Source organism: Desmodus rotundus, chromosome 10 (genome assembly GCF_022682495.2).
Source record: "Desmodus rotundus isolate HL8 chromosome 10, HLdesRot8A.1, whole genome shotgun sequence".
Taxonomy (NCBI): Eukaryota; Metazoa; Chordata; class Mammalia; order Chiroptera; family Phyllostomidae; genus Desmodus; species Desmodus rotundus.
The window spans coordinates 97228865-97250906 of record NC_071396.1 but is presented as its reverse complement, the minus strand read 5'-3'; the positions used below and the strand labels follow the sequence as shown (position 1 = coordinate 97250906).

Below are 22042 nucleotides of genomic sequence, written 5' to 3'. Positions count from 1 at the left end.
TTAAAACTGTTTTTCCTTTTTTCAATGAGGCCCCTGGAAACCTTAACATTACACTATTTGGTCATATTATGTCTACAGGATAACACTAGTGGTCAACACTAACCTGGGGAGACTCCTCCCTGGGCAGTACCGTGGGAAGGGCATCTTGAAGGAGGAAACAGTTTAATTTTTTTTTTTGAAAAGCCCCTAAAAACTGAAGTTAAGCATTTAAGGCTCCCGATGTAACCAGCCACCTTCACATTGGAAGCCTAGCCAGCTGGATGTGGGGGCGGGGCCCTGGCCCAAGGGAGGAGCGTTCACGGGTTGTGCTGGGAAGGCCCAGGAGCCACGCGGCTCAGAAAAACCACCCCCCGCGATTCACTAGGAGGACACCTCACTGGCCCTCCCTTCCTCGCCCTTAGGCCCTTAAGATGAAAAAAAGAAATCTCTTCCTTAAACTGGGAAAACAACGCCCTCAGGCCATGTCTACGCTCCACTCCAAGGCAGCTCCCTCAGTACGCTAAAGAAACCACACTCAGGTGGGCAAGAGGCTGTTGGGGAGGGAGAGGGACCAAAGGAAGAAACCTAGATCTCCGCTTGTACTGTACGCGCCTGCGCAAAAATCCCTTACTTAGTCTCTAGTTTCAGCCTCGCTATTACGTTCCTTCGTCCAGCCTCCTTTTCCCCGCCCCCACCTGGGGGGCGTCACAAAGAGTGACGTATAAATCGAACAATCACAGTCCCTCTCGTGAGCCATGAAAGAAAGGGGCGGGAGGAGAGGGGGGAGGGGAGAGGACTTAAGGAGAAGCCTTAGGGGCTAGCTCGTCCCAGTCACCCAATCAGAGAGCTCCGGGGAGGAGCGGGGAGGGGCCCGAGAAGAGGGTTGGGGGGTGGGGGCTAGGGAAAGGACTTAGAAGGCTGCGGGGAAGAGAGGGCGGACTCCCAGAGATTAAAAGCGCCCAATCAGACGCGCGGGCTTCATTCTGAGAGCAGCGTGGGGCGTCACCGCTGCCGCCGCCGCGCGCCGGGGGCTGGTTAAGGCCATGAAACAAAAGAAACCCTGAGAGGGGAGCCGCGGCCACCTCCAGCAGCCCGCCCCGCTGCCGTCCCCACCCACCCACCCTAGTTACCTACCTCTACCTCCTACCCCAGCCCCTCCACCCCGCCCTCTCCGGTCTCCGGGCGGACCTGGCGCTCCCCAGCCCGGGTCGCCAGCCCTGCCACCTCCCCAGAGGAAAGGTGTTTGCGCGCTGAACAGGGCCCGGGCCCTGTCCGCCATGGGGCTCGCCGCCCGCCTCGCCTGACCCGGCCGCCGCCGCCGCCGCCATTGACAGCGCGCCGCCGCGATGCCGAGCGGCAGCTCCGCGGCCCTGGCCCTGGCGGCGGCCCCGGCCCCCCTGCCGCAGCCGCCTCCGCCGCCGCCCCTGCCGCCGCCCGCGGGCGGCCCGGAACTCGAGGGGGACGGGCTTCTGCTAAGGGAGCACCTGGCCGCGCTAGGCCTCGACGACCCCAGCCCGGCGGAGCCCAGCGCTCCAGCACTGAGGGCCGCGGCGGCGCAGGGCCAGGCCCGGCGGGCGGCGGGGCTGTCTTCGGAGGAGCGGACTCCGCCCGGCCGCCCTGGGGCTCCTGAGACGGCTGAGCTGGAGATAGAGGAGGACGAGGAGGGGGAGGAAGCGGAGCTGGACGGAGACCTGCTGGAGGAGGAGGAGCTGGAGGAGGCAGAGGAGGAGGATCGACCGTCGCTGCTCTTGCTGTCGCCGCCCGCGGCCGCCACCTCCCAAACTCAGCCGATCCCGGGCGGGTCCTTAGGGTCGGTTCTCTTGCCCGCCGCCGGCTTCGAGGCCCGGGAGGCGGCCGCGGCGGCGGCGGGGGTGCTCTACGGAGGGGACGATGCCCAGGGCATGATGGCGGCGATGCTGTCCCACGCCTACGGCCCCGGCGGCTGCGGGGCGGCGGCAGCCGGCCTGAATGGGGAGCAGACGGCCCTGCTGCGGAGGAAGAGCGTCAACACCACCGAGTGCGTCCCAGTGCCCAGCTCCGAGCACGTCGCTGAGATTGTCGGTCGCCAGGGTGAGTGCGGGGAGAGGGCTTTATCTGGGCATGGCCCCGGGCGTGGGTGGAGACGCAAAAGAGCTTGGAACAGAAAAGGCGACCCTGGAGAGTTCCCCAAGTCTGCGTGAAGGGGTCGGGGAGGAGCCGAGGGTCAACGAGAGGAGACGGTCACCTTTCGAAAACCCTCGGTGTTCCGCTCGTTTTGCATGATAAAAGGTTTTAAGTTTCTCCAGCCACCCAATCCTACAGTATTCACTTTACTCAGGCTGTATTCGTGGAACACCAGACTGGCGTGGCACCAAAAACCTCAGTGAGGTGGTAAAAGGTCAGGTCGATTGTGCATTCGGTGTTGTGCACGGAAAGGACCGAGATTGCAAGTTAACCCACAGTGCCTGTAAAAGCGCTCAGTTCACTTTACAATAGCTTGTTCAAATGAAGAAATTGACAGAAATGGAGGCTTGTGGAAGAAAGAGTTCGTTCGAGAGGATAGGGAATGTTGTCGTGGTGGGTTTCACCACCACCACCCCCGCCATCCGCTATTCAGAAACTTAGCTTTTGAAGTGCAGCCTCTCTGTTGATCTTGCTGTATTTCTTTGATGCATTTTAACTCTCGAAAAGACACGTTAGCTACCTTTTAGTTCACTTCAGTATACACGATGTAGAAAAACTGACCAGTAAGGTAATTGAGTTAAGGAACTTTATGCATTTACACCGCTTTTGTAAATTCTTTTCCACACTTGCCAGCGCACCAGTACTGCAGACAGACTCCTCCCACATTGTTCAGACAAAGGACCTATGTCTCAGATTCCAGTAGATTTGTGACGGTGGGGGAAGGGGATGCCCAGAGTACCTCTGTATCCGACATTTTTAGGGAAGGTCCGGTGCTCTGTAGAGTGCAGCTTTTCCCCTTTATTAAATATTACTTGCAGCTGCCTTATTTCAATACGGGTTGGACTGGTTGATGCATGTCTCTGTGCTGTTAGGTTGAGAGCAGTGTTGGGGTCAAATAAAGAGAAATGATGGCGCTGCTGCTTAAATGATCTCATCTTTCCCAAGTGGTCTAAAGTACACATAAATAAGAGGTCTGTTGACATGGTGGTTTCAGGTATCAGAGCTGGCTCATTTCTTACCTCCTGGATTTTAACAAGAAAAACCTATCTGAAATCTGGATAGAGGAGATAGCTTATTTCAGACCTCTTGATTGGTACTAAAAGGCATTATAGTTTGGTAAATAACTTTTGCATGGCTTGCTTGAGTTTTTGCAATACTTTAGATACTAATCCAGTAGAGAACTGTTTCATCTTACGTAGAATAAAATTATAACATCTCAATTTATGGATCCAGAATGAGTTGGCCACTGAGTTAAGAACGTCGAGGAATTGCTGTGTATCAAGCTTGAATTTTGCCAGGCATTGAGTTTATGGCAGATGAGGATGTAAGGTTGGTTCAGAGTTGCTGCTTTTGAAAGCTAGTAGTCTAATAAACAGTGGAATGGCACTAACTGTAATGTGGGACAAACAAGTCATGCATCTCAGAACATCAACCCTGGGAGGCCTTAGGGAATGGACAGGACTTTGTCAAATGGAGGTGGAAGGAAGCCTGAGGAACAATGAGGAAAGAAAGGTGTGGAGGAATAGTCTCTAGGTATAATTGGAAAGTTGCATATTTTGCAGGGCGGGGGGGTTGATACTTAGGATCTATAAAGGGGAGTGGTGAAAGGGGTTGGGAAGGTGTGTGTAAGGCAGAAAAAACCCTTATGACCATACTGGGATGCCACTTCCTTAGCACAAGCTACAACAGTGTGCTTATGGCCACAGTTTAGGGTAACAAAGGAGAACATTTACATGCCAGTTGGACTAAGGGACATGAGAGTGACATCTTTTGTATATTTGGTTTAATACAAATTTTTCCTTTTCTTTACTAGACCCTTTAAAGCACTATAAGATGGTTGTTAATTGCACAAACTTTTACCTTTATACAAATCCATTACTTGAAAGTAAACTAAATTCATTCTGAGTTTTTATTTTATACTATCTATTAAATTGCAGATAAAGTCTTTAGTTTTTCTTTCTATTGGTTATTAATTAATAAGGAAACGTGAATCTGTGTCTTAGGACATGGAGACAAGTTGCTGACTGTTCCTTTTGTGCTATTTTCCCGGAATTCACAGTATTGTTAAAAGTATGTCATCATCCTACCTTATCTTAAGAGCAGAGAGAGTCTTGCCCTTGGCTGTTCTGGACCATTTAACTAGTGGATCATTGACCCCTCTGCCCCCCCATTCCTCAGCAGCACCATAATAAAGCCCGTAAAGTACTTTCCCACTCCTACAGGAGAACTGAGCAACTTCCAATATTTGCATCCTTTTATAGTGTGGTAATTTCTCTTTCCCCCTAAGTGAATAAACAGGGCAGATCATTTAATTTGTTTGCCTTAGATGAACTACATTTTCATTCTTAAGAATTTTCTATTCCTGCCATTTTATTCATTACCTGAAGTCATATTTTCTGTTTGACATCCTCTTAATTGGTTTTGGAAATAATAATGTCACAGATGGAGACATTTATGACTTCAGTTCTAAAGCAAAGAGTAGGACAAATGGAATTCTGAGTCATATAGACCAGCAACTCATTTAGATGGCCTCTGGTTTCAGTCTTTCAAGAAAACAAGCCACTGCATCTGCTAGTGATGAAAGTTGGCGGTGTTGACCTCATATTTATACTCCCCGTACTATGGTTGTTCACACATGTTGAATTGGTCCAGTTTTTTAAACTTTACATTTCATTTTTAAACCAACAGTACTGTGAAAGAAAGCCAGAAACTAAAGAGGCTTGTTGGTAATCAAAGAAGTTTTAGAATATAGGCATCAAAAGTAAACCTAACAGATTTAGACTTTTTAAAAATATATGGTATTTGCAAGACAGATTCACAGTGGTTAACAGATTTAAGTCAAGGGACTTGGTTCCAACTCGCAGTCAGTGGTATCCAGCCAGTTAGACTAAAAAGTGAATTAAAGTAGAACAATACCACACGGCCTGTCCAGAAAGTATCCAGCCATATAATCTGAAAAATGGAGACATTTATTGAAGAAGATAAATGAAACATTGTACATAGGACAAGGACACCTCAGTCCCCTTCAAAGTAGGCACCTTGAGACCTCACACAGTTCTCCTAGTCATAGTCAGCTGCCCCGTAGTATTTTCCTGAATCTCATCAAAGGTCAGAAATTTCTTCCCTTTCTAAGGTGATTTTAGTTTGGGGAAAAGGCAGAAGTCACAGGGCACCAAGTCTGGGCTGTAGCGGGGCTGAGTCACCTGGGTGATTTGATGTTTCACAAAAAAACTCTGCATGAGACATGATGCATGAGCAGGCATGTTGTCCTGATGAAGCTGCCAATCACCAGTTGCCCATAGCTGCGGCTTTCTGAATCATCCAAATAGTTCCAGTGGAGGAATGGAATGTTCAAGCTTTACACAAAATTTGGTGCAGATTCGCTGCTCTACTTGCTCAGTCATTTTGAATGGAATGGCCACACAGTACACATGCTCACTCAACAGCATCTACCACCCCCACTGACTAGTACAGTGAAGTCATCATTGTTCACACATGCGCCTTCCAGTCCACTCTCCTTGGCCGCCAGGTTACATCGATGTCACAAAAACTTATTGTTATGTTAACAATGGCTGGACTTTTTCCTGACAGGCCTCATATACCAATGTTTTACCACATTATACATAAATATTGGTATCATGAATTCAGTTGCTTTAAGACTCACAACCCACAGTTTAATTAATATCACTGTTTAAGAAAATAGTGTCTCCAACTACTTTCACTAGTGACTTTGTATGTGTGTGTTTTCTAGCTTCATAGTCTAGAAAAGTCATCTCTAGCTTTTTTTATTGTACACCTTGTCAAAAGAATTTAAACTTGTACTCCCATTGTCTGGTATTTATGTATGACTGTTACATATGCTGATATATTATACATTATAAAACATAAAACAATTTTTGAAGAATGAGGTAGCAGTGGAAATTGGAGTTCTATTTTTTTCCTGCACTCCAATGGATTTCCTTGCACCCTGCTTTGGCTGTTGCTGAGCTACACCCTTTTGGAAATAATTTTCTTTATTAAGCTACTGTCTCCAGTTTCACAGGGTGGAACCAAGTTCTAACACAACGGAAAGTATATGCATGTTTGTCCAGGAGAAAATGAAAAAGTTTAGTCTCGCTATACACATACACTCTATTCAAGAAGAAATACACATTTCATGAGGAGAGAGTTTCGGAATACTCGAGTCCCCTGGCCATGTCTGGGCCTCATTCTGCCAGGGAAAGGTCACGATTCAGGGCGCCTGCCTGGGCTGTGTGCGTTCAGTCCCAGTCCCGTGTGTGCAGGAGTTAGCCCGCTGATGTTTCTTTCCCTCTCTTTTTCCCTTTCTTCCCCTCTTTCTGGAATCAATAAAAGAAAAAAATAATTTTAAAAAAGAATAACACTAAAGCACAGTGTGTCTTTCTTTTGTGGAGGTGGAGGGGGGGATTGTTGGCCTTCTTTCTCCCTGTGCAGGTATGTTAGATGCTTTACTGGTGTCATTTAACCCTGCTGGGCCATGTCCCCCATTTTGCAGATGTAGGAACTGAAGTTCTGAAAGGTAACCTGCTCAAACAATGCTGCTTGGATTTGACTGGCATGTTTGACCTGAGATAAAGGTCTCACTCTAGATTGTTGCCTCAGTGCTGAGGCATCCTGCTCCGGAAGGTCAGTAATAGGTTGGGTCGATTTCTGACGTAATCACGAGTAGGGATACCATATTTTTAGTATGCATAACCTAAAATATTACTATCCAAATTAACTTAATAAAATTTTGATACCTCTACTACTCAGAAGGCAGAGTTGTCATTCTAATATTCAGGATCTGAGTCTTAAGTAAAAATTCAGTCATTTTCAGTTCAGAAAGTTAATTGTGTGTATATACACACTAGCTTTAGAAAATTAAATATTGCAGATTTCCTAGGCTTTAAATTTTAAATTTAGTTGATAATTGTATTAGCTCTGGGACCATTTGGAAAGGTTCAGTTATAATTGTTTTGCAGACTGGTGGGGAGTCTATTGCCTTCTCTTCCTGCCTTACTCTGCTAATGAACTATTTTGATTCACTAGGGAGGAAGCGGAAAATAAAGAGGTAAAATGAAGGGTGTGTTTCTTACCTCCAGTTACCAACAACCTAAATGATCCAGGGAGTCAAGTGTTTGAGACATCTTACTGTTAGAGATTTTTATTTAGAAAAATTTTCAACAATGTTTATAGGTTGGAATTCTAGGTAGCTCTTTTTACATCTTAAGTTTTCAGAGAAAGGTGGCATTAGTTGTAGCATGGTACTTCATATTTTGTGGGTTTGGTACAAATTAAAGAATATAAAAACTTTGCCTTAAACTGAATGTAAAAATGTTTTAAAATGTATGTTTCAATGTAAAAATTCATATTGTGTAAACTACTCCAAATTGCCCTTAACAAGTCTGCTCATCTGTGGAATTTTGGAAGGAGCCAGAAACCAGAAATTAAAATTCCTAAATTCTGATACTCTATGCCAATAACTCACTTTGTGATCTGGGAGAAGTCACTTAAACTCTGCAGGCTTGAGATTCCTTTCTCTTAGCTGGGTGTAATCAAGAGATTCTGAGTGACACACAAATCTGTTAATACATAGAAGTGATAAGCACATACTACTTTTGTTAAGTTAAACCTGAAATTAATTTGAGTCTCTCTGTTTAATCCTGTTCACCCTTTCGTGGCTTGCTTAGCAGTTTCACCCATTTTATTCTTCTCAGGAGACAGAACTAGAACCATCTGATGTCTGAATGCTTGTTAGGTAGATTGTGCATCTGTCCGGGTAGGCTTAAATTACACTGTGGTGACAAAGAACCCCGACATCTCAGTATTGTAACAACAAAGGATTACTTTAAAAAAAAAAAAGATTTTATTTATTTTTAGAGAGAGGGGAAGAGAGGGGGAGAAACACCCATCACTTGCCTCTCCCTTGCCCCAGGCTAGGGACCTGGACCACAACCCAAGGCCTGGAATTGAGCCAGTGACATTTCCGGTTTGCAAACGACACCCAACCCACTGAGCCACACCTGTCAGGGCAGCAAAGGTTTATTTCTTATTCACAAGGGCTCTGCTCATTTTAATCATTCAGGGACCCATGCCGGTGAGGCAACCACCATTTCAAACGTTGGCTGGTCTGCCCCTGTGCCAGAGGGGTAAGAGACAGTAGCATAGCATGTGCTGGTCTTTAAATGTTAGCCCTGGCAGTAATAATTACCAAATCTGTTCATATTTCATTAATCAGAGCGAGTCATCTGGCTACACCTAATATCAAGTGGTCAAGAAAGTGCGTTACAACCGTGGCCCACAAGAGAGAGCCAGAATGTTAGTGAATGGCTATGATAACTATCACAGTATTTTTTAATCTTTTAAAAAATTTATTTATTTTTAGAGAGAGGGGAAGGGAGAGAGGAAGAGAAACATCAATGTTTGGTTGCCTCTCCTGTGCCCCCCAGAGGGAACCTGGCCCACAACATACACATGTGCCCTGACTGGGAATCGAACCAGTGACCCTTTGCTTTGCAGGCCCACACTTAATCCACTGAGCTATACCGGCCAGGGCCACAGTATTATTTTTTAATCTGTGGGATTGTTACAGGATATTTTGAAATGTAATTTATGCCACATAGAATTTGTAATTTGAAGTTAAACTCAAAATGGCCCTGGCCAGGTAACTTCAGTTGGTTGAAGCGTCGTCCTGATACGCCAAGGTTGCAGGTTCCGTCTCCGGTCAGGGCTCACACAAGAATTGACCAATTACTGCATAAATGGATGGGGCGACAAGTGTCTGTCTGTCTGTCTCTCTCTCCCTTCCCTCTACCCACCCTCCCCCAATCAATAAGTAAGATTATTTAAAAAAAAATAAACTCAATAGAAAAAACAGATAATGTTCATCAGATACTAAATAGGAAAGCTTAAAAACTTTGCAGTTTAAAAACTCCTTTAGGAAACTAAATTATGGATAATCCGTTTTAGAACGCCATTGATGTTTAGGTACCCTAAAGTGATGTTTTTATTAAACTGCATCTTACTGCTTCCCAGATGGTTTATACAGCATAATTTGTGGGTTTACTTTTAACTTTTTCCCATGTTACCATTAGGTACCATATAGACATTTGTAAAAATTAAGTCTTAATATTAAGCCTTTACAATAACTTTCTAATGCTGTATTACCAAACTCAACTGTAAAATTGATTTATGCACAGACCAATGCTGTTTGAATAGCATTCAAGTTCAAGTCTTTATTTCATGACTAATTTTGAGAATTTTAAGATACACGCCATAACTATAGCACATCTTTCATACCAATGTTTGGGATTTAAGAACAGTTCGTGTAGGCATGGTTTGGTTGCCTTTGTTCAGCAAAAGCTACCATTTATTGGGTGCAGGGAAGCCTGATTTGACCATACGTAAAGTTGTATCATGAAGTGATAAGACTAGGCCTTAAAATGATAAAATTCTCTAATGAAAACTGCTGCTGTAGTTGAAGGTAAGCAGAAAGTGGTTAGTATTGAGCATGGTTAGTTAGAGGAGAGCGTGGAGGGAATTGTGCAAACCATTAGAAAATGTCCCCAAAAGATTAGCAGTATAAATGTTTGTACTTTGGACTGACCTTATTTCTGTTCCCCTTTCTATACCACTCTTCCTTCCCTTTAGCTTGTTTCTGCCTCTCCTGTACCTTGTAGTATACTGCAGGGAAGGACACTGAACTTGCAGTTAGAAAACTGGGAGACCTGGTTTCACCTTTTGTTGCTTATGACCTTGAACAAATCACTTAACCTTACTGAGTCTGTTTTTCCTCTTGTGGGAAAAAAAAACCTGTTTCATCTGCTTGCTTTCCCTGGTCCCTCCTTTGCCCCGCATTTGGCGCGAGGATCAAGTTTGAGAAGAAGTTGTGATCACTATACAGTTGAAAGTGTAGAAATAATAAATTGTATATGAGGTGTAAGGTAAGGTCTGTAATTTGTTTTTCTACTAGATTTATACTCTGAGCAGGTAACTAGTTGAAACCAAAAAATTGTCAGTCACTAAGTTTTTTCCCCTGGTATACCACTAACTAAATTATCTACATTATATTCAAGTTTACAATATCTTCAAATTTTTTTTAATAAACTTTTGAAATGTAAATGGTAAAGAGCTAGGCTAGCCGGGAAGAGAGTTACTTTACAAATGAATTAGATTCATTATATGGTACTCAAACAGGTATTTCTAAGGTTTCTACTAACATCATCCAAAGGGCATAAACCTAATTTAAAAATCCCCAGGTAGGAAGATTGTTCTGCCTTTCATCCCTCAACAGGCAAAATATGAACCTTTTAAAAATTACTCAGTGCTCTTGTTAAACTAAAAAGGTAAAATAAAGAGGGGGTTTTAGATTTAGTTTAACCTCTATTTTTAAAAATATCTTGAACATGCAGGGAATTCTGTACTCTCACAATCAACTAGGAAAATAAGCAGGTTGAGAGAGCGGTGTATTTAGGAGTCATTAGTCAATAACTTTGTTCTGAGTTTCAGTTTTCTCTCATCTATAAAATGAGATTAAACTAGATTATCTCATGTAGTTCTTATTTTTGTCCACAAAGAGTTCCTAAAATCATGTAAAAGTATCAGGTTTCAAATTACCAATTAACTGACTTCAACATATCTCCTCCCAATTCTGTAATGTTTATAGTATCTTAACATGCTTTTCATAGTATCACTAAGTTTTATCTTTAGGAGCTATATTCTTCACATGTTTTTAACTTCCTATCCAGAAAATTGATTTCACTTTATTTTTTTAATAACAACAAATGTTTAAGTGTGTCAGGCAGTGTGTCATCTTATTTGATCTATTACTTCCACAGTACGGATGAGGAAACAGTTGCTCCGAGTCTCAGACTAATAGAACTGGAGGCTTCAACACTCCTGTCTTCAGTAAGTGGTGGGACAAGTAGACACAAAGTCAGCAAGGATATAGAAAAGTTTAACAACATCACCAACCAACAGTATAAAAAAGGGACAGACCAGTATCTGCTGAACATGTGCAGACACCAAATCCTTACGATGTTTATAGTTGATACAAGTCAGTGAGGGCAGAACTGGACCTTGGTCATTTTTACATCCTTAATGTCAAAGTACCTAAAACAAAATAGATGCTTTCTGTTTGTTTTATTGAACTGAATTGTTGGATTAGAAATTTACCATTTTATTATTTAATTTCCATATTGTGGTCATTGGGGTTTTCCTCTCTCTTGCTTTATCTCTAACCCTTTGCCTAAAGAGCCCATCAACCTCAAGTTGTTTGGAACTTGTTTTAAGGGCAGTGGGTGCTAATCAATTTGAGGTATTAGATGAATACTGGTAATAATCAAAACTAAAATCACTTAAATGAAGCTGTTTGAGTGCTTTTATAGGATACCTTAAAGTGAGTCAGTGTTCTTAACAACAACAACAAAAAAAATCAGAAAAGTTTGACTAGGAGAGCTACAAGATGCACACTTGAACCCCAGAAAGAAAAGCTGTTATTTCTATATTGTGATTTAGGAATATACTGCATTGCTAATCTAAATAATTTATTTAAATGTTGGATTAATAATATTGAACTTGAGTCCCCTGTAAAGTTAAAGGAACTTCAGGATAGTCTTGTCTATACTATTCTAGGATATAGAGGACCTCATTTTATATAAAATCATTAAGTAATATGACCCCACCTTCATTGATTCTACTATATCAGGAAAAATGAAATAATGTGTCTTCATTACTGTTAGAGAAAAATAGTATGCCTAATGAGAGGAGTATGGAATTAAGGCAGCTTGGGTTTCAGATCTGACTTTCCAACTGGGAGGTCTTGAGCAATTCAGTTAAGCTCTTTTCTGCTCTCCCTAAAGCACGCTATTACAATTAAATGAGAATATAAACGGGAGAGTGAAAACTGAAAAGTAATGCTACAAATTTTTATTAGTTGCAAGTTAAGCATATTGTCTCAGTTCTCTCGTGAAATACTTGAAGTGATGGGGTTGGCTAGATAGTCTAAAAAGCTCCCCTTCACTGAGCACCTACTTGAGGAACAGGCATTGTAGAGTAATAAGCGTTTTTAATACATTATATTATTCAGTCCTTGCAACAACCAAGTGAGAGTGTCTTTAATCATAATTCCTCTCCCATGAAAGAGATAGAGGTTTAGTGACCTGTTAAAGTTCACGAAGCTGGTTAGTGATAGTCTATCCAAAATCTGGTGTTGCCAACCACTACTCAACATCCCTTTTCTTAAGGAAAGAAAGAATAGATACGTGTATGTGAAAAATGGTAGTATCTTAACGAAGAGGTGCCTTGGTTGAAACATACAAGCATTGGAAAGGGCCTTGAGGTTGAATGGCCTAATATAGTGAAACCATGAGTAACTGGCGACAGATTTGAACCCAGTCCTGCAGATAATCAGTTTTGTGATCCTTACATTGTTTCCTTTAAAACGGACCTTGGAAGATTGGCTGGTGGTAGTGTGGTAATAAGAGTTATACCTATGTTTGTATCACTCGAGTTCGCACGTACAATGTCATCTTTTCCAAATGGCTGTGTTTGTTACTCAGAAGATGTGAGGCAGCGAGGGTGCTAGGAGGGTGTTCCTGGTGATGTAGGGAAATACCTGAGCAGAGATAGAAGAGGAACAAGGCATGTGTGGGAGACGATGGGGTCTGGGAGAAGGTAGGTTGTGGCCACTGAATGGGGAGAAGGGAGGTGGGAGTTAATATTAGACCAAGGAGTTATTATCTTGAACGTAAAAAGAATTTCTTGAGTTTCACTGCCCTTCCTCATTTTTATTAAAGAGTGTATGTACATATATGTGTGTACACTGATTTCCTAATAGGACTCTTTCCCCTTCAAAACAAAACTGCTTGGGGCGGGGGCGGGACTTTCTGAAGAAAGGTATACCCAGAGGCTGACTCAACGTGAAAATAGAAGATGCGGTTTTGGTGTTTGTAAGAGTTTTAGCTTTCTTCAATCCCTTATATACTGGGTGTGGCAAAAGTGGGGTTTATAGTTGTGAGTACACAAAACAGTGTATTCTCATATTGGTTATTAATGTATTTTCCATACAAACAACTGTAAACCTACTTTGCCCCATCATGTAATATAATATGTAGCTAATTTATGAAATAAGTGAAAAATACAATGAATTTAACTTCGGGAAAACAGTATTTTCTTTGTCAAAAGTTAGCAACACTTCATAAAACGTTGGGGGGTTCTTTAAAAAAATAAAACAAATTCTCTGCAAGATAGAATTTAACCTTGTCTGACCTTGAGGATGTTTGCCTCCCCATTGAGCCTTCTCCCCTCCAGTCCCTTGAAGCTCCCACAAGAGCGAGCCAGGTGTAGCGTCCTGACCGCCATCTTGGACTCTTGAGCCCCTGCTTTGGCACTTGAACCTCCGCTGTTTCCTCCCACCTTTCTTTAAGCCTAAGTTCAGATGCTTTTGTAGCCGTCTGTCATTTACTGTAAGCAATAAAGTCATCTCCTTTTCTGTGCTCCCACTCTGTCTATTTTCTTTAAAGCAGTTATATCAGTATTGCTTACATGACTGTTTCCTCTCCTGATTATGAGCTTACATAATTCAAACCACTTTGAATTAGCACCTGCACCTCTCTAGGGAATTTAATATTTGAACAGGTAAGTTTAAGCATTAGGCTGCCTCTTGCACACCCCTAGTGGGGACACAGCCTGCAACCCAGGCATGTGCCCTTCCTGGGACTGATCCCTTTTCTCACAATTGGTGGATGTTTTTGGACTGGAGGAGGAGTGGTTTAGTTAGGAACACCTAGGCAAAGCCCTTAGAACAAGTGGAGGCCAGTTTGCCACCAAATTTTTCCTTAGCTCTTGCTGTATACTGTCTTTGTCAACACAGTGACTTAAGTATTTCTTCTTTACCTATATCTTGGTTTTTAGCTCAGTCCCATCACTCTATTCTAATGTCTGTGATTCCCATACTTCTGACCTCCTATGTGTAGCCACTGCCTTGGGTTAGGGTTTAAATTTTTCATGGGCCAGATAGATACTTTCCTAGGTTCCAAAGCTGTGACTTGGAAGAAAGGGAAAATAACTGGAGGAAAGGAAAATGGTGATGTAGTAGGCAGAATAAATTCTCTTCTCCCAAAGATGCCGACACCCTAATCCTCCAGAAACAGAGTATGTTTGTAGAATATGGACCTGGGGTACGGAGGATGTTTGAGATCATCTATCTGGGTGGGTCCTGTGTAATTACATGAGTCCTTAAAAGCAGAAACCCTTTCCCAACTGAGTCAGAGATGTGAGAAGAGGAGAGATTTGGGCATGAGAACCTCTGCTGCTGTCTCCAAAGACTGGGGGAGGGGGAGCACAAGCCAAGGAATGGGGGTGGCCTCTAGAAGCTGAAAATGGCCCTCTGTTGACAGCAAGGAAGGTGGGGAACTCAGTCCTGTAACTGAACTAAATTCTGCCTATAACCTGAGGAGCAGGGAAACAGGTCCCCTGAAGCTTCCAGCAAAAAAGGAACACAGTCCTGCCAGCAGCTTGATTTTTAGCCTTGTTGAGCCCCGTGTCACACTTCTAACCTACAGAATTGTAAAATAGCCACATGGTAACTTGTTTGGCAGCACTAGAAAACAGAAAACAAAAGCAGGTAATAAACAAAATTAAAGAAGAGAAAAAGATTTCTGGATTGAAGTCTCCATTTTCCATCTGGCTCTCAGCACCTCTCTCTGACTACTGAGAACCAGCTGGAGAAACCTGAAAGGACTCAGAGTTAGATCGGGCCGCCGAGGTGATCTGGATAATCTTCTTATTTTTAGGTGAATTGGTTTGGACCATAATTACATCTACACTGCAGACTGCAATTCTATAGCTGGTTCTTGGGTTATATGTACATCATTCCACATGTTGAAAGGATTCACAAAGTGGCCTTAAAGATGATCCAGTGCAGAATTTTACACTTTTCTGATTGTGACCCCACCCCCCAAGCAAAAGAACATTTTACAGTGAAGCCCATCTACACATATTTTACTGAAATATCTGTAACACCTAGAGTTTTTGTTCTTGTTTTTTTTTTTAATGCTGATTTCAACTCGTTAAGGTGACATTGCAAACCCACTGTAGTTTGAGAAACAATGAAGATGCAGAGACCATCCTTTGAATTCTTCCTTTCAGCTCCTCTCGCAGCAAGAGGACCTCTCCTCTTAATTGCTGAGGCAGCTGGTGGGAGAGGCTCTCTTGACCCTGCAGAGGCAAGGCAGGACCTTTGCTGTGCTGGGAGTGAGAGGACCAGAATTCTGGCTGGAGCTAAAGGGCTTCAAGGTGAAACAGCCCCAGCCAGAGTGGTATAGAAAGGAGAAAGGGGTTCCTCCTATACTAGGGAGCTAAGTTGGAGACTCTGTATTTGAGGAATTTACTTCCAAATCAAAATAAAATTACAGTTCTGAAAGCTGCTGCTGTTCTAGTTCTTAACCTCTACACAGGCTGGTATACATCTTGTCATATGTTTGGGGTTTTTGTTTGTAGTTGTAAGAAAATAATTGTTAGTCCTTACATCTTAGAAATAAAAAGCCTTGGCCCTTGCTGGGATGGCTCAGTGGATTGAGCACCGACCTGCAAACCAAAACCAAAGGGTCGCCAGTTTGATTCCTGGTTGGGGCGCATGCCTGGGTTGCAGGCCAGGTCCCCGTAGGATGCGCGTGAAAAGCAACCACACACTGATGTTTCTCTCCCTCTCTTTCTCCTTCCCTTCCCCTCTCTAAAAATAAATAAATAAAATCTTCTTTTAAAAAGCTTTTTTAAAAAGTTAAAAAAAAAAAAAACTAGTTATTGCCCTAGAAATAAAGTAACTTTGATATTGCCCTGGCTGGGTAGCTCAGTTGGTTAGAGCATTGTCCTGATAGGAACAGTAAAATGACAACAAACTCACAACTATCAACAACTGAACCTAAAAAACAAAAACAAACAACTGGAACAGGAACAGAATCACAGAAATGGAGATCACATGGAGGTTTATCAGTAGGAAGTGGGAGGAGGAGAATGGGAGAAAAGATAAAGGGAATAAGAAGCATAAATGGTAGGTACAAAATAGGGGGAGGGTAAGAATAGTATAGGAAATGGAGAAGCCAAAGAACTTACATGAACAACCCATGGACATGAACTAAGGGAGGGGATGTTGGTGAGAGAGGTATGCAGGGTAGAGGGGAATAAAGGGGAGAGAAAAAATGGGAAACTGTAATAGCATAATCAATAAAATATACTTTAAAAAGAAAAAGAAGAAAAATAATCTCAGTACCAGCCAAAAGTCTTACTGAGAAGCTAAGTCTAATAAAATTATCATTTTTTAATTGTTCTAATTTAACCATACTTCTTTGCAAAGTTGATGCATTTGTATGGCTCAAAGTTTTTCTAAAAGTGGCGTGCAAGGAAAATTTTCTCTCTCGTGCCTGTCCCCCTAAGTCAGCCAGTTCTGTGACTGCATAGTATTCCACTATGTAGCTGTACAGCCCTCACACTAATGTAAACCACAAGTGAGAGCATAGTGCCGAGGTCATTTTGTACCCCTGCAAGTATTTCTGCAGAGCCCATTCTGCGGGTGGCAGTGTAGGGGCAAAAGGACACCTGCAGTGGTAATTGTGATAGGGCAGCTAAATACGAGGGTTTCTCACCCTTTCCTTCCTAGCGCTGTTTTTGATACTTGCCAATCTTACAGGGGAAAAATAATGCCTCGATTCACATGAAAATGGGAATTTGTGTGTTCAGAGCCATTGATGTATTTCTTCTGTGAGCATTTCTTTTACCTGTTTTTCTGTTGGGCTTTGGTGTTTTCATATGTAGGACGGAGTATGTGTGTAAGAGAGAAAAATCAGCTATTTGTGATGTGAGTTGTAAATGTTTTAACCTTGTTTTGGGTGGCTTTTGGCATGCAGAAGTTTTTTTTAGTGCAGTCTAATTTATCACTACTTCTATAGCTCTGTGCCGCTGTGAGATTATATATTTTATGATTTTTTCAGTATCTCTGAATTTTCAAACACAAACTCAGTCTAAAGTACTCAAAAGCTTTTTATCTCCACCTGAATATTAATAAAACAAACTTTTTCTCCTTTCATTTATGTCACTTAATTAGAACTCTGCCTATTCAAATTGTCCCCAACTTTAGAATGTGCATATTCTAGAAAATCTGTGTTCCTCTAGAAACAATATCATGATTGATGGAGTTTTCTTGCACCGTGTTAAAACTGTCCTATAAACTTTAGGGGAGAGAAGACATGCTTCTGCTTTTGCTGGCAGCGTAAAAGGAGTTGGGTTTGCTATCTTCCTGTTACCACCTTCCCTGGTGTGCAAAGCCTGAGCACACGACTTTTGGGTAGTGTGTAAGGCCTATCTCACTCCCCCATCTCCAAAGCAGTTCATGCTCAAAACGTTCGTTTTCTGTCTGCCTACATGAGCCATATGTTAAACACCTATTTGTTAGATCCAACCACAGTCCAGATAGTTGGGGGGAGGGGGGTGGCGCGGGACAAAAAGAAGAAGGGAAAGTTTAAGAAAAAGACCTGCCCAGATAGTGATGAGTATCTTCAACAGCCTTCTTTATTTGGAGGAACTGGGAATACCATGACACACTCAGGAGAATAAATCTGTTCTAGTAACCTTCATGTTGAGATCTTTGAAAACTGCATGCTGTGGTGGTATATTTTACATTTTAGGTTACACTTTGAAGCCTTCTAATCTTACCCAGTTGGCACTGGTATGAGTGATTATTCCAAAAAGTTATTATATAATCACATGTAGTTATACATGCTGTCTTAAATGTTTTATTTTAACTTAAATATACTTAGGAGTTGTCCTTCAATAAGATCACACCCAATGCCCACATTCCGTACAACTTCCAGTGTTTCTTTTGAATTTAGCCAGAATTTCACAGTGAGTGCAAAGTCATCCTGTGTTATTTTTTTATCCTAGGCTTTCACAGTTGTCTCACCCATACATAGTTCAACAACACCTTTTTTTCTCTTTAAGGTACTCATCTGTGTTGAAATTTTCAAAAATAATCAACTTAGTTCTCATACAAATATGTTTTTATTCATATTTCACTGGTTTATGTAATAGTTCATTTAGTTCATTCATGAATACAATTAGCATAAACAGATGAGGAGAAACACAACTGATTCTTAGTAAGCTTAAAATTCAGCTGATGTGAGCAAAAGTGAAATGACCTACTAGTCATGAGCACTTTGCTGTTGTCATCGATTGAGTTTTATGAGAAAGAGTCGTGTTAAAATGATAAGACAATTAAGTGGGAATTAGTTAAAGAACATCGGTCATATGGTATAGTTGTGTGAAATTTGAGGTTATTGGACTAACAAAAAGATGGTAGATTTTCAAGTCAATAGGTTTAACCTTGACTTTGCCACTTACTATCTGTGTGAACCTGGACGAGTGATACAATTTTTCTGCACTTCATTTCCTTTGCAGTAAAAGGAGTATAATAGTCTAGTTCTTAAGGTCATTGTTTAGGTTAAATCAATGTTGAATTTCTGACATATACACCGATGGCTTTTCTTTGCCACCAGTACCCTGCAGGGTAGGAAACTACTCAGGTTTTGAAGGTCAGACCAGTCAGGGTACAGCTTGCCTATATAGAGCAGTGTGGCTGCCCAGAAGCAGAGTCTAGATTGAAAGGAGCGCTTTGTGATTTGTCTTTATCAATATTGTTGAAGTAGATGTTGATTCTTGTGACATATTTTCTTTCTAACAGGCTGCAAAATTAAAGCACTGAGAGCCAAGACAAACACGTACATCAAGACACCTGTTCGTGGTGAAGAGCCCATTTTTGTTGTCACCGGGCGGAAAGAAGATGTTGCCATGGCCAAAAGAGAAATCCTCTCAGCTGCAGAGCACTTCTCCATGATTCGTGCATCTCGAAACAAAAATGGCCCTGCCCTGGGCGGGTTGTCAAGTCCTAATCTGCCCGGCCAAACCACCGTTCAAGTGAGGGTCCCGTATCGTGTGGTAGGGTTAGTGGTTGGGCCCAAAGGAGCAACCATTAAAAGAATTCAGCAGCAGACCCACACATACATAGTAACTCCGAGCCGAGATAAGGAGCCCGTCTTTGAAGTGACCGGGATGCCTGAAAATGTTGACCGAGCCCGAGAAGAAATAGAAATGCATATCGCCATGCGCACAGGAAACTACATTGAGCTCAATGAAGAGAATGATTTCCATTACAACGGTACCGATGTAAGCTTTGAAAGTGGCACTCTTGGCTCTGCCTGGCTCTCCTCCAACCCAGTTCCTCCTAGCCGTGCAAGAATGATATCCAATTATCGAAATGATAGTTCCAGTTCTCTGGGAAGTGGTTCCACAGATTCCTACTTCGGAAGCAATAGGCTGGCTGACTTTAGTCCAACAAGCCCATTCAGCACAGGAAACTTTTGGTTTGGAGATACACTACCATCTGTAGGCTCAGAAGATCTTGCAGTTGACTCTCCTGCCTTTGACTCTTTACCAACATCCGCGCAAACTATCTGGACTCCATTTGAACCAGTAAACCCACTCTCTGGCTTTGGGAGTGATCCTTCTGGTAACATGAAGACTCAGCGTAGAGGAAGTCAGCCATCTACTCCTCGTCTGTCTCCTACATTTCCCGAGAGCATTGAACACCCACTTGCTCGGAGGGTTAGGAGCGACCCACCTAGTACAGGCAACCATGTTGGCCTTCCAATATACATCCCTGCTTTTTCTAATGGTACCAATAGTTACTCCTCTTCCAATGGTGGTTCCACCTCTAGCTCACCTCCAGAATCAAGACGAAAGCATGACTGTGTGATTTGTTTTGAGAATGAAGTTATTGCTGCCCTAGTTCCATGTGGCCACAACCTCTTCTGCATGGAATGTGCCAACAAGATCTGTGAAAAGAGAACGCCATCATGTCCAGTTTGCCAGACAGCTGTTACTCAGGCAATCCAGATTCACTCTTAACTATATATATATACATAAATACTATATCTCTATATGGACTCGTAAAGGCATGGGTATAATGGTACCCCCAGTAAACTTCCTAATGAATTCTTATGACTGTTATCAGGCTTTATTGGGATTAGGCTAAAGTTGTTAGTAAACTTATAAAAGGCTGCTATGGTAACACTAAACCTAAGTGGTCTCTTGTCTATTAGTTTGGTTTGAATTATTAATATTATCCTGTAGACCCAGAGACATAGCTTGTATAAGAATTGCTAAAGCTGAAGTTCAACTCTATGGAGTGAAGATCATAGGTTGTGTGAGCCTATGAGAAAAGTATATACGTCTAAGATTACAAAACAATGGGTCCCAAAGCCTAACCACATTAAGAGTTTATGGAGGGTACTTGGCATTACAGGTGATTCAAGACACTTCCAGGGCTGCCTTCTTTTACACTGCCAGTTTTGACAAAACAGGTTTGTTTGTTTTTTTATTTTACAACAACTTAGCCTAATTCTGCAGGATTACAAGTAACTTTTTAATGCATTGTGAATTACTGGTAATAATAGGGCTGATGGCAGTTTACTCAATCACTGGTTATAATTTGGGGCAAAAAACTGCTACATTGACCTTCATCTCGCCCAGCTGGTATGATCAGTGGATCAGGAATGCAATTGTGTCGATGGTGAATTCCTACCCATTGCCTCCCTCGGTGAATGTGGAAATGGCCACCTGGGTTTTCCCATTTCAGGAAGGGCTTTGGGGTTCACCTGTATTGGCTAATAATTGAGGATGTGAACATTCCATTCATTAGTCTGATCAAGCTATTGATTAATTTTTAGACTCTAGATCAAAATGTGAAACATTTTATGTTCAATCCATATTTGTCTTGCACATGATAAATATATTTTTATTTTTTAGTAATTTAGGGAAGGGGCGGGGAGAGAGGGATGATCATGCCCTTAGCATAATTCACAAAAGCAGCTGTGATGACCTCTAATCAGTTTACTTCATTTCAAAACTATTTCCAATCACAAGGAAAGATTTAAGATACACTTTTACATTTCACCTGCGGATGTCTATGACGTCATCCTCAGTATGTTCCCAAATCTATGCTGGCATCGACAGGACAAAACATTATACTGGTGGGTTTTTCTACTAATTATTTTTTTGAAGCGTTATTTTCCCAACACAAAAGAGCTTTTTTTTCTCAGTATAACAAAAATTGAAATCCTATGTGTATTGAATAGTAAATAGACAAATTTTATTTTTTATTTCCACTTGAAGAGTTACATTTCGTATAAAAGTTTACAAATAACGGTTTTTATTTTGATTTTTTTCAGTATAAAAAAATTGCCTTGATGGCATATTATGATGTAATGCTAATTGCTTGTAGGATAGTTAAATGTCAGTATTGAAACCTAATCTTTAGCTGCCGTCTTGTAGATAGGAACGAATGTTCACCAAGCATGTATTTTGTATTCTGTTGCATTGTACACTGCAACTAATAAGCCAAGGGATTGACGTATATATTAGGTGCGTGTACTGTTTCTAAACCCACAAACTAAGAATGATAAATTATCAATATAGTTTAGTATTTGCTAATTTTACTACACTCTTTTGTTATGTATATGTAGGGAAGTCATAGGGATTATAAATTCAATTTGAGTAAAGTTTAAAACCATATATTTTATGATAAAGGGCCTTTAACTTAAGATGGCCAAAGCACTGATATTATATATTTGCTGTAAAGAGAATTATAAGAGTTTTATTTTTCTGATATTAAAAGTTACTTAATAAAGACTTGTTTCCATTAACTTAAATGTATTCTCATTGGTGTTTTTCATGTAATCATTAGTTTAGACTGGAAGATACCTGGATCCAAAGCTGAGTATTTCCTTGTATTTTCTTTTACAAAGTTCCCCCTCCAGCCACCTGTGTTCCCTCTTGTGAGTTTAGTGTGGCGTTA

At 41.8% G+C, this 22042-nt stretch overlaps 1 protein-coding gene across 1 annotated transcript; it reads left to right on the top strand.

Moving 5' to 3' along the window:
• Positions 1-958: 958 nt before the first annotated feature.
• Positions 959-21893, top strand: MEX3C (mex-3 RNA binding family member C). The gene is made up of 2 exons (XM_024580568.3): positions 959-2049; positions 18872-21893. The coding sequence occupies exons 1-2, from the start codon at positions 1326-1328 to the stop codon at positions 20092-20094; spliced, it is 1947 nt and encodes a 648-aa protein (XP_024436336.3). The 5' UTR covers positions 959-1325; the 3' UTR covers positions 20095-21893.
• The last annotated feature ends 149 nt before the right edge of the window (positions 21894-22042 follow it).